At 39.5% G+C, this 11,314-nt stretch overlaps 2 protein-coding genes across 2 annotated transcripts; both read right to left on the reverse strand.

Moving 5' to 3' along the window:
• Positions 1-1,539: 1,539 nt before the first annotated feature.
• LOC111568668 (tryptase-2-like) lies at positions 1,540-5,776 on the reverse strand. Its single transcript, XM_023270430.3, has 5 exons — positions 5,483-5,776; positions 4,778-4,937; positions 3,483-3,760; positions 2,869-3,008; positions 1,540-2,162 (listed from the first exon to the last, which is right to left on the reverse strand). Exons 1-5 carry the CDS (start codon positions 5,634-5,636, stop codon positions 1,995-1,997), a joined length of 900 nt encoding a protein of 299 aa, XP_023126198.2. The 5' UTR covers positions 5,637-5,776; the 3' UTR covers positions 1,540-1,994.
• A 661-nt stretch (positions 5,777-6,437) lies between these two features.
• On the reverse strand, positions 6,438-10,044 carry LOC111568661 (tryptase-2-like). Its single transcript, XM_023270418.3, has 5 exons — positions 9,905-10,044; positions 8,905-9,082; positions 7,348-7,625; positions 6,894-7,033; positions 6,438-6,750 (listed from the first exon to the last, which is right to left on the reverse strand). The coding sequence occupies exons 1-5, from the start codon at positions 9,954-9,956 to the stop codon at positions 6,571-6,573; spliced, it is 828 nt and encodes a 275-aa protein (XP_023126186.1). The 5' UTR covers positions 9,957-10,044; the 3' UTR covers positions 6,438-6,570.
• Between the last annotated feature and the right edge of the window lie 1,270 nt (positions 10,045-11,314).

The following is an 11,314-nucleotide window of genomic DNA, read 5'->3' on the forward strand; positions in this document are numbered from 1 at the left end:
GTATTCGTCACAGCAATCCTCCTTTTCCTCCTACTTCTCATTCTTTCCACCATGTTGCCTCTCCTTTCCTTCATAATGCTTCTGTTATTTGTCATATTGCTCCTTCTTGCCCTAGTTTCCTCCTTCTCCTCCTGCTATTCACCATGGTACTCCTCTTGCCCTTACTACTGCTCCTCCTTTCCTGTCAATAATTCTGCTCCTCCTGTCATTAATTTTGCTCCTGTTCTTCATCATGGCACTCCTTCCCTTATGCTGCTCCTTCATTGCTCATGCTTTTTGTCCTATAACTACCCCTTCCTCTTGTCCTGCTTTGTTTCATCATGGTGCTCCTCCTGGACTTCATTCTGCTGATTTTATTCATGTTTCTCCTTTTCCTCTTGTAGCTCCTACTATCTGCCATGTTACCCCTTCTTATCCTCATGTCACTCGTGCTTTCCTTCTTGCTTCTCCTGGTTTTCATCATGTTGGTCCTCCTTCCCTCATCGCAGCACCTATCTCTCCTGCTGCTGCTCCTCCTGTCCTTCTCCTGTTTTCATCGTGGTACTCATCCTTTCCATCATGTTGCTGTTGGTCTTCATCATGCTCCTTCTCTCCCCTATGTTGCTGCTGCTATTCATATTATTGCTACTTCTTTCCTCATGCTGCCTGTATTCTTCATGTTAGTCCTCCTTCTCCTCATCTTACTTCTGCCATTCATCATGTTACTCCTCTTTCCTCTCATGCTGCTCCTCTTTCCCTTATTTGCTACATGTTACTCCTCCTTTTCCTTTTTGCTGTAAAACTGAGTTTTTAAAACTATACTCATCAGTGGAAACGTTTTTACACAAAGGTTGACTTGGTCTGGATGAGCTTTGTAAGTCTGAGAACTTGCCTTTCTTACTCACCTTGATGCTATGTTTACATGAGAACTCTTTTCTCATGTTTGGATTAGATGGAATTTAAGAGTCAGGCACTGCTAAGATAATAACAGCCAGATCCACTAAACTGAGCTTAAATTCTGTTGTTCAAGAACTTATATTTAATATCTTCGATAGTTTGTGACCTAGAACATCAATCACCAACCACCAGGCAGCAGGTCATTTGGCCGCACATTAAGAATAAAAACATTTTGTTTTTTGTTTTGTTTCCAGCGACGTCTGCAGGGTGCTTTATTTTGAAAAATTACTACATCTTCCTGTCACTTGACTGTCAGTTTTGATGCCCGGCTGTTAAATGAAGCCGTAAATCTAACCCCTGCCAAAATTAATAAAGAACAAACGAGCTTCTTTGAAAAAAAGGGAGTTGCTCGACTCTATAACAGAATAAAAAGTAAATGCATATTTAGCAATAAAAACTATTTTTTTTTTTTTTTTAGGACATTTTCTTTAAAGAAATAAAACCGATTAGTATGTATGTGTGCGATGAACAATCTGTAGAAAATTTCCTTGCTTGAAACCAGTCTGTGGTGCAAAAAAGGTTGGAAACCGCTGCCCCAGAACACAATAGATATGACAGACTGAAGGCCCCAAAACAAAGCCTCCCACACGATGAGCCAAAAAATGATGCTTAAAAGCTTTAATACAAAAGACAAAGTTCATATAGGCTAGCATTCAGAGACTACACGAAGTCAAAAATATCAACAGTAAAAGTTCCAATCAGACACATTATTATAATCCGTGATTAATGCATATTATTGACTAATACTGATGGATCAATCTGTAAGTCACATTTTGCTTTTGTGAGTAAAGGTGCAGTTAGTCTGGGCTGTTGCAATTAAGTATATTTTAAGTATATGAATTTTGTCTTAAAGTAAATGGATGTAGCTGCTTCTCACCTCTGGACAAAGATGTTGTTTGGGGTAGAGCTGTGTGCTCGTGTTCATGGATGCAAAGGGCTTTTTGTCAGGGAAATTTTCCAAACAAAAACAAACACTAGAAAAGATGCTTTGAAGCGAAAATGCAGAGAACTTAATTAAAGAGAGTTGACCAGCATTAGGAGCCACAAGTTTGAGCTGATTAGCCCTGATGAACGTAGTAGTTGATGAAGCACAGATGCTTGGACACCCGAGTGTAGACACCAGGGCTGTCTGGGAGACCACAGCTGCCTCCACTCCCATAACTTCTGATTCCCACCTGAACGAAGCCCCGGGCTGTACGACACATCAATGGGCCGCCATTGTCCCCCTGTGGAAGCACAAAAAACACACACTCTTATTGTGTCTTCCTTTGTACTTTGCATGGTTCTTTCATCATTTAAACGTATGAAGTTGATACATAAAAGATAAATATGGGCATTTTGGAGAAATAAATCATACGGAGTCTCAGATGGGACTGTAGAACTACTCCAACTCTTAAATAAAGGCCCCATGGTACTTAGTGATAGCTGGAAACATGGTATCAGAAATCAGATTGTTATTTAGAGCAAACATTGAGCCCATAATTAGAATATCTATAATCGAGATTTGCTCAGTGAGAGGGAGAACGTTTTATTCCAGATGCAGAACTTGCTAAGTGCTCCAATCACTAAGTGCTATCAGAACAAAGCTGACAAGTAGGGCTTTCAGAGGGAGAGTGACATCTCTAAACGAGTTCTCATGAGATTTACTGATGAATTCCAGTGAGAGATGAGTGACTAACAGAAGGTTGTATGTAAGAAATAGAGATTAACATCACAGTGAAACGTGCTGCTGGAAATAATAAAGTCTGAAAAAGTTTTGCTGCTCTGGAGTTGGACACCTGCACAGTATCGATCTGACCAAGAAGAAAGGTCTCTCTGTTCTTCAGAGACGAATTGCACCAGTAGGTTAAGACACACTCCACAGTTCAACACAATGGATGTTTGATATTATGAAAGAGCACTGATTTTGCTGACTGACAGATTACAACTCACTCCACAGGAATCCTTCCCTCCAGCCTTGTCGCCTGCAAGCACCACCCTAGAGAGCGTCTGATAACGCTCCACCTCGCAGCTCGTCTGAGGCATGAGGGAAATTTTCACCTCCTGAAGGATTTCTGGATCCGGTAAACGAACTGCAGGAACACAGGAGAAGTGAAGAGGTGGTCATATTCTAATGATATTGTCTGATAGTGAGCTTAATGGCTGCTGCACCGTGAGGGAAATCTGGAGCAACCAATTAGAGAAGAGCTTCCAGTCACATGGTTACCAGAGGCTGAGGATGGAAACTGTGAGTTTTGAGACGATTCAACCGTTTTTTTCAATTCCATTTTGGTTACATCAAATGATCATTTGGTTGGATTAATGTTCAGAAACAGTTCTGAAGACTGTGCTGTGTTTTCAGTTGATCTTGTAGTGCAGCAGCCACATATAGTCACAGCACCACAACATCAGGTGTTCTGGCAAAACAAAAGGCACCGTAAGGGAGCATTATTACATAATCAGGTCTTCACTGTGTGTTTGTATAGAAAATTGCATCGTGTATGTGTTTCTATTCTCTTACACAGTGTAGACATGCTACAGCAGGCTGCTTCATGTGTAGAACTTACCACCATTCCCAATCTGCCCCCAGCCGATGATCCAACAGTCAGACGATGAACCCAAGACGTCATCAGGGCTGGCCAGCAGAACCGGGGCAACACGTTGTGAGAACATGACTGTTTTCTTCAGCTTGATCAAGGCGATGTCATTGGCAAAGCCGTTGCTCAGAGAATGAAAGTGAGGGTGAAGGATGACAGCATCTATAGCCATGTAACGAACAGATGTCTTTTGCAGCGCATGTGTGCCAATCCAGACCATTGATTGACGAAAATCAGGCTGTTGTAGTCTGGCAACACACCCAGACACACACACACACACACACACACACACCCAGACACACACACACACACACACACACACACACACACACACACACACACACACACACACACACACGTATTTATAGATGTAGTCTCCAGGTCAACTGGTGGATTGGTTGACTCTTATTCAACCTAATTCTCATTGCCTGGACAGCTGTCTGTGTTTCTTTCTTCAGAAGAGAAGCACTGCATCAATAGTTTTCCTGGATCAGTCCATTATTTTTGGTGACTCTCAGCCTAATGGAACCTGCTAGGTCGTAGTTATTTCATTTTTTCTGACTGTTGGTCTCACTTTGCCAGCCCATTCTCTAGAATATAATGTTCTGGCTGCACCATATGATCAAAAAGACACACTCTGGCTTGTTTTCATTTGTTTAAATCAGTCACAGTTGTTGTGGGTGGTGTGAACATTTTTATTTTTTAAACAGTTGGCCATAAAGTGGAGTGTAAACCTTGCAACCAGCAGTTATTGTCGGTTTAGGCTAATAAGGCTAGCAGATGATGGATATAGTCCATCTACCGGTATCATGTAGATTTTTTTCCCTAGTAACAGCCTCAGTTTAGCGAAGCAGACGAGAGTACGTCAGAGAAGCTGAGCATCAAACTGCTGTGGACAGAATCAGCAGAAAAAACACATTTTGCCACCACAGTTAATGCATTTGCTGCTTGAACTGTATCGGCAGTCAAAAATTGGACACCTCAGTGAAACTTGTAGCTTTGCTAGTAGTAAACTTAGCAGTGCAGGTAATATTGCGTTACGTGGAATAGTTTGGACAGAGTGTACTGTATATTATAATATATTGAAGGTGTCCTGCTTTAACAGACCAGCTTTGCCACCAAACTTGAGAAACATGACTGAGGGAAAAGAGGGAGTAGTTGTCTTGACCTGCATGTTAATAGTCACCAGTGGTCTCCTGCTGCTACGGTGGAAGATCATTTGGGTCACATGAAAAAAACTTCTGAAAACACAAACTCATTCTTACCCATTCCAGCAGTGTGCAGCAGTCAGCACCCACTCACTGTTGAGGAGGGTGCCGCCACAACGCCACCTGGATCTGCGGTCGTATGTTGAGATGTTGAGGTGAACCATCCACGGCCAGCTGCCTTGAGGAGCATCCGTCCCCCCCATGATGGAGACTGATACTGTCCTCATGTAAGTACAGGGAACAGCAGTCAGTTAGCGTAGCTTAGCATACAGACAGCCTGGCTCTGCCCAAAGGAAACAAAATCCATCTTGAAGGTAATTATGGTTTTACTTTTTTATGCTCTTTTTTGTAGGAGCAGTCAGAGATGGATGTCTCCAGTCTCAATTCAAAGTTCAGCTGGAGCCTCTAGATGTTTCATATTTAACCAACAGATGACGGTGATATCACACTCAGTAAGAAAGCATATAAACACATTCACCAACATGTTTAACCATTGTTAAAATCCAGCTCATCCTGCTGTCATTCTTAGCCAAACAGACACAAATATCATCATTTAAAAAAGAGCAATTTTACTGGTTTTGAAATTAAACACATGTGATTTTGATATCACAATGTTATCATTTTAAAGGAAAATCCATCAATCAAGGCAGCACAAAGATTCCACTAGCAAGAGTTGGTAAATGAAAGTTCAACCTTCTCCAACTGAATACAGATGAATCAACAGAATATAATGTTCTACATCATGATGTTTGTCTTCCTCACCCTCAGTGTTGTAGATCAGAACCAGCACAGACAGCAGTTTGCAGAAAGTCATGGTTGTGATGGAGCTCAGAGTCGCCGTTACTCTGCAGGCTGTGAAGGAACAGCTGCAGCTTAATATGACCGGATGGAGAGATGAAACTCTTATCGGTACCATCAGTCTTCAGTGAACATCTCAAACCACCAACACAAAATAATACTGATGTCCAAAATAAGAATCTTCATCTAAACTCTCTACTTGTTATTCTACTTGAAAAATAAGGCTATGCAGTTAAAGATATCCAAGTCAATCCTCAATTTCATCCAAAGTCTCAAGAAAACTCTGTTTCTCCAAACTATTCATGTGACAAACAAATAGACACTGGGGAAGCAGCTACTTTGTTTTCTCATGTTGAACTTCCTGGACTTATTTTCTACAAGGATTTAAAGATTACTCATAAAAAAAAAAAATTCTCCGCTTCCTTATCAGCAAAGATGTAGCATCTGATGAAAGGTGAGAACTACCATCTATCTGATTTATCATCAGTAGCAGCATGTGATGTTGCTTATTTGTTGTAAGTCCGTATGTTCTGTATTCTCCATGTTTTATGTGCTATGTAAAGTGCCTACCTTTATCAGGACATTGCTGTAAAATCTATTTTTTAAGTCACTAATGTCCTATATGTGCACAAGGCGGCAACTAAGATGGCATTTTTGCTTTAGCTAAATTGACGATAAAACTAATGTGTACACTTTATTTCCAGTGTAAAATGTCATATAACTGTCAAACCCGAGGTATATGGTGTTTAGAAGATGGCTGAAATGGATCTATTTATGGAGTCCAGGTTGAATATTTTAGAGGAAGGCAGTACTGGAGGATGTAGTTCAGTGAATGTATAGTACAATCCTTCATTTGTTGCTGGGTGGAATGCTTGGTGCATTAACAGAAAAGTATCCAGACACAAAGTGACACGAAAAGTGATGCTTCAAAGCTTTAATGCACAGAAATTTGTTAAATGAACCAGAGTCGACCAGCAGTAAGGACGACACACGGTGACAGTAGAACACAGGAGAGAGTCTGTGAGGAGTAAAGCAGGTTATCAGGTGGAAGTTTAGACCTCAGCTGAAGCTTCTTCGCTCTGCTTGATGTAGTCGTTGATGAAGCGCAGATACTTGGACACCCGGGTGTAGACACCAGGACGGCCTGGGAAACCACAGCCGTCTGAACTCATGATCCCCACCTGAACGAAGCCCCGGGCCGTACGACACACCAACGGGCCGCCACTGTCCCCCTGTGGAAGCACAAAACGCACACAATCGTTGTTATTGTGTCTGCATTGTTTCTTCTTTACTTTAACTTACTGAGCCTCCACACGGCAGATGAATATCTAATAGGTGGATTTACATTTTATCTGACAGAACTACTGAAACTCACTTTGCAGGCGCCCTTCCCTCCACTACTGACCCCCGCACACAACATGTCAGAGGTCAGCTGAGGATACGAGGCCTTGCAGGTAGCCTGAGACATGATGGGAATCTTCAGCTGCTGAAGGGTTTCTGGATCCGGCAGTGGAACTGTACAGATGCACACAATGAGTAAGTGTATATGCATTATTGTGGAAATATATATGAGAGTGAATTCATAAACAGCTGTTGATTTCCAGAGATATTTCTTTGAAAATTAAACTGTCAAGTCAATAACAAAATATGAAAATTCATGGAGGGTTGGGGTGGGAAGGGTGGACAAACACTCATATTTTCAGTATTTCTAATCTCTTCCTGTCTGAGTATTAGACACCTAAAGGTCAGTCCAAGATGTTTAGGTGGTGAATATATGACCCTTTGCAATGGAAGTGTGTGTGTTGTGCTGCATGGATGCATGAACTTACCACCATTCCCAATCTGGCCCCAGCCGGTGATCCAACACTCAGATGACGAGTCGAAGGCGTCGTCGACGCTGGGCAGACTCACCGGGGCAACATCCTTTGAGAATAGTACCTTTTTCTTCAGCTTGATCAGGGCGATGTCGTTGACGTAGCCGTTGCTCCCGGCCTGGTAGTAAGGGTGGCGGACCACGGTGTCTATCGCCATGTAACGGACGCTCTCCTTCTGCAGGTGAAGTGAGCCGACCCAAACCATCGACCGACGCAGACTAGGCTGACGTCGCCTGGCAGGTCAAACACACATAATCAGTTATTCTGTATTTATTAATGATCTTCCATTAACTGTGAAACTGTATTCAGACATTAACGTTCAGCATAAGTGGGACATCAATCTTCATTTCACTGTCAGGTCAGAGTGCTAAACAGCAAGCAGCTACATGGTTAACATTGTGGAGCATTTAGAAGTTTTAAGAGCCAAATGTTTTCCTCTGGAGCTGGTAGAGAACAAAAATGGAGCTAAAAGTAGATTAAATGTTAGAAAAAAATCAATTATCGCATGCTTCAATACAAATTAACCACCAGAAGTGTGTAAACCTTAATTTTCAGCAGCATTTCACATAATCTGAATATGTTAGTTTTGTTTTTCTAAGCTTGTTTTATACAGCACTACAAATTTATCTTACAAGGTGTGTCAGGATGTTAAAATTGTTGTGCAGGAATGTATAGAGGCTGCTGGTTCCTGTCAGCTCGAGGATGTACATTTTTTATATTAATATTATTTTTCAGACACTGAATTATCTGTATCTGAATTGCAACCTGCATCCTTATGTCCAATATATTATTAAGTACATTTTTATGTTCAGTAATTCACTTAACGAGCAGTCAACAGCACACCTTTTAGGACTGTCACCATGTTGAATTAAAATGCAAAATTTTAAATGATCGATTGATTTAGAAGTTAAAATAGACAATAATTTAATAGTGTTGTGTTTGTCTATAAAATATTAATGCATTACACTAAAATCAACTAACTGTTAAAATACATTTTAAAATTTTTAAACCTTTAATTAATTTTAATGCATAATTAATTAACATCTCTATATATGTATACACATATGTTATACATAAATATTTCATTATTAATTACATTTTAAACTAATGACTGTCACAGTTACGAATTTGTTATTCAATTATCCTAAAGCATTTGCAATTTGAATACATTTTTTATTGTGACAATAATCATTTTAATGTGCAATAACCATTTCATACCGAGCATTTTACTTGAATCAGACACTTTAAAGCAGATGTTGCACCATCACACTTTTACACTTTTTTATACTTGTTTCTATTTACTTGTATATATATATTTAATGCTTGTTTTATACAGCTGTTTGTTGTTTGTTGTACTATGTTGTTTTTGTTTTTTGGAAGTGCCAACAAAGTTTCGTTGCAGAAATGCAATGACAATAAATATCCTTGAATCCTTGAAAGTCACAACAAACAACAAGCTAGTCTTTATTCTATGGCTGGGTCTATAGCAGACCTGAGTCTCCGTCCACTTACTCTTCCAAGCACTGTGCAGCCGTCAGCACCCACCCACTGCTGACCAGGGTGCCGCCACAGCGCCACTTCTGCATGCGGTCCGCTGTCGTCATGTTGATGTGGACCATCCACGGCCAGCTGCCCTTTGCAGCGTTCTCCCCACCGATGATGGAGCTCCTCACCTCAGCTCCCAGTACACCTGGAACACAACAGCAGAACATTATGAACGTGCATGTGTGGCACAGGTGTCAGAAACGTTTGAAATCCGCTTCTCCCGTGTTTGTATGGTACATATCAGTCTGCAGCCTGGAACCAGATAGCACATGGATGGGAACGCTTATCTACCTTCATCAAAGCATGAAAATACATATGAACTGGTGGATATATCATCCACTGGTATCATAATTAACCCTCGTGTCGTCCTTTGGGTCAGAATTGATCCGTTTTAAAGGGAAAAAATACATTTTCACAGTGAAACTTCTGATGTCCACATTTTCAACATTTTAGGGGAATCTTTAAACTTTTTTTGGTGGAAAAAAGAAATGTTAAAAATGTTTCTTAAGAACATTCACATAAAAATCAACCAAAATCCAGCAAAGTTTTACTGATACATATGGAATCACTTTAGATCTTTTTAGGATTTTTTGGAAGATTTTTACTCATTTTAAAAAAAATATTTACAAGAATTTTCTTGCCAAATTTGGGGAATTTTTTTTTTTTTTTTAAATCAAACTTTTAAGGGAAACTTTTAAGGAATTATTGGAATTTTCTTCCTGAAGGTTTTGCAAATTTTTATAGATTTGGAAATTCTTTTTGTTGACTTTTTGGATTTTTTTCAGACAAGGAAACAATATTTTTGGTGCCTGTAAATGAGGACAACAGGAGGGTTAAGAAGCTACTTGTTTTGCCATTAAGACAACCTGACTTATTATAATGAAACCCACAGCATATATCCTACTAATAAGAGCTGGTAAATCAAGACAGAAAATAACCTTCTACATCATGTCTTTCTGTTTCTCACCCTCAGTGTTGTAGATCAGAACCAGCACAGGCAGCAGTTTGCAGAAAGCCATGATTGTGACGGAGCTCAGAGTCGCTGTGGCTCTGCAGGCTGTGAAGGAACAGCTGCAGCTTTAAATACACAGCTGGAGAGATGAAACTCTTATCAGTAAGATCAACCTTCCCTTCACCTCTCACACCACAAAGATTATATTTACTCAAGTACTGTGGAAAGAACCTGAGATCTGATCTAATGTACTTGCAGTGCTTTGATGAATGAGGTTTTGAATGCATATGCTATTAACCCTGAACCAGGCAGTATGTGATGTCTCCTCAACATTCACCCCTGTTTCAGTAAAAAGTTTTTATTCATTGCACTGTAGTGATTCAAAAAGTATGTGCCTTTGTAGATGACAGGAAAGGTAAGAATCTACCTGTTCTGTTTGCATACTCTTACTGCAACGTATTGCTTCTGTGGTGTTGTTATCTTTAAAGGGTTTATGCTCTTTAAATAGTGAAGCTTTGTGTTTTTAAATGCATCATTTATATTATTATTATTATTTTACCTCCAACAGAGCATTTCTAGCTACGATCAGTGCAAATGCTCATCGTATTTCTTCCACTTCTGTAGGCTGCTTCTCAGGGCCCATTTCTTCATGTTTTTCCTCTGAATGACTTTTGTTTTCAATGAGGTAGGTTTCATCCTTACAGTCTTTGAGTCTGCACAAGAGCTGCAAGTAAATGCACAGCTGAAGGTAAATAATGCACACTTTACAGATTCTTTATTTTCATGTAAAACTTTTTTTACACAGTCTACATTTTTTAAAATGACAATAGCATGAAAAACTTCTGAATTTAGAAAGGCATCCATGAAAAAAGTTCTCCAGGAAAAATGTACTGCAGGGATTCTGCGGGGCATTAAAAAGCATTAATAGTCATTAAATTAATTTTGTGAAAATTAAGGCCTTAAATGGCATTAAAAATCATTAAATTTGATTCTCAGTGGCATAAAAATTCTTTGTGCAAATTTCAAGAAAAATGTTTGAAAATAATAATATAATAAAATATAATTATAGACTGTGATTCGTCAGATATGTGCATCTGCGTAAACATGCATGAAAAGGAGCAGAAAGAAGAATAAACTTATGTAATCTGCCCTTTTATTACAATGAGCATTAAAAACAAACAAAATGACTATAAAGTCTGAGAGGCCTGCAGTCACTCTCACTATCAGTTTTCTCTCAAAACAAACACTATGACACTCTGAATTCATTTCTTTATATTTTAGTCATATGCTGGTTTTAATTACATTTCTAAATGTGTGTGAATAAGATTCTTTTGATTCGTCATCTAGATTGTTCCATAAATTGACCCATTTTACATTAATTTCGTCATAAATCTTGGTTTTATGAAGATCTTTGTTCTTTGTGTT

Source organism: Amphiprion ocellaris, chromosome 19 (genome assembly GCF_022539595.1).
Source record: "Amphiprion ocellaris isolate individual 3 ecotype Okinawa chromosome 19, ASM2253959v1, whole genome shotgun sequence".
In the NCBI taxonomy this organism is placed as follows: Eukaryota; Metazoa; Chordata; class Actinopteri; family Pomacentridae; genus Amphiprion; species Amphiprion ocellaris.

Coding starts and splice junctions, on each gene's coding strand:
- LOC111568668 (XM_023270430.3), bottom strand. CDS start 5,636: ATGGTACCGATAAGAGTTTCATCTCTCCATCCGGTCATATTAAGCTGC. Junction 3,009..3,482: donor GGGGCAGATTGGGAATGGTG/GTAAGTTCTACA, acceptor GTGTTCCTGCAG/TTCGTTTACCGGATCCAGAA. Junction 2,163..2,868: donor GAGGGAAGGATTCCTGTGGA/GTGAGTTGTAAT, acceptor GTGCTTCCACAG/GGGGACAATGGCGGCCCATT.
- LOC111568661 (XM_023270418.3), bottom strand. CDS start 9,956: ATGGCTTTCTGCAAACTGCTGCCTGTGCTGGTTCTGATCTACAACACT. Junction 7,034..7,347: donor GGGCCAGATTGGGAATGGTG/GTAAGTTCATGC, acceptor GCATCTGTACAG/TTCCACTGCCGGATCCAGAA. Junction 6,751..6,893: donor GAGGGAAGGGCGCCTGCAAA/GTGAGTTTCAGT, acceptor GTGCTTCCACAG/GGGGACAGTGGCGGCCCGTT.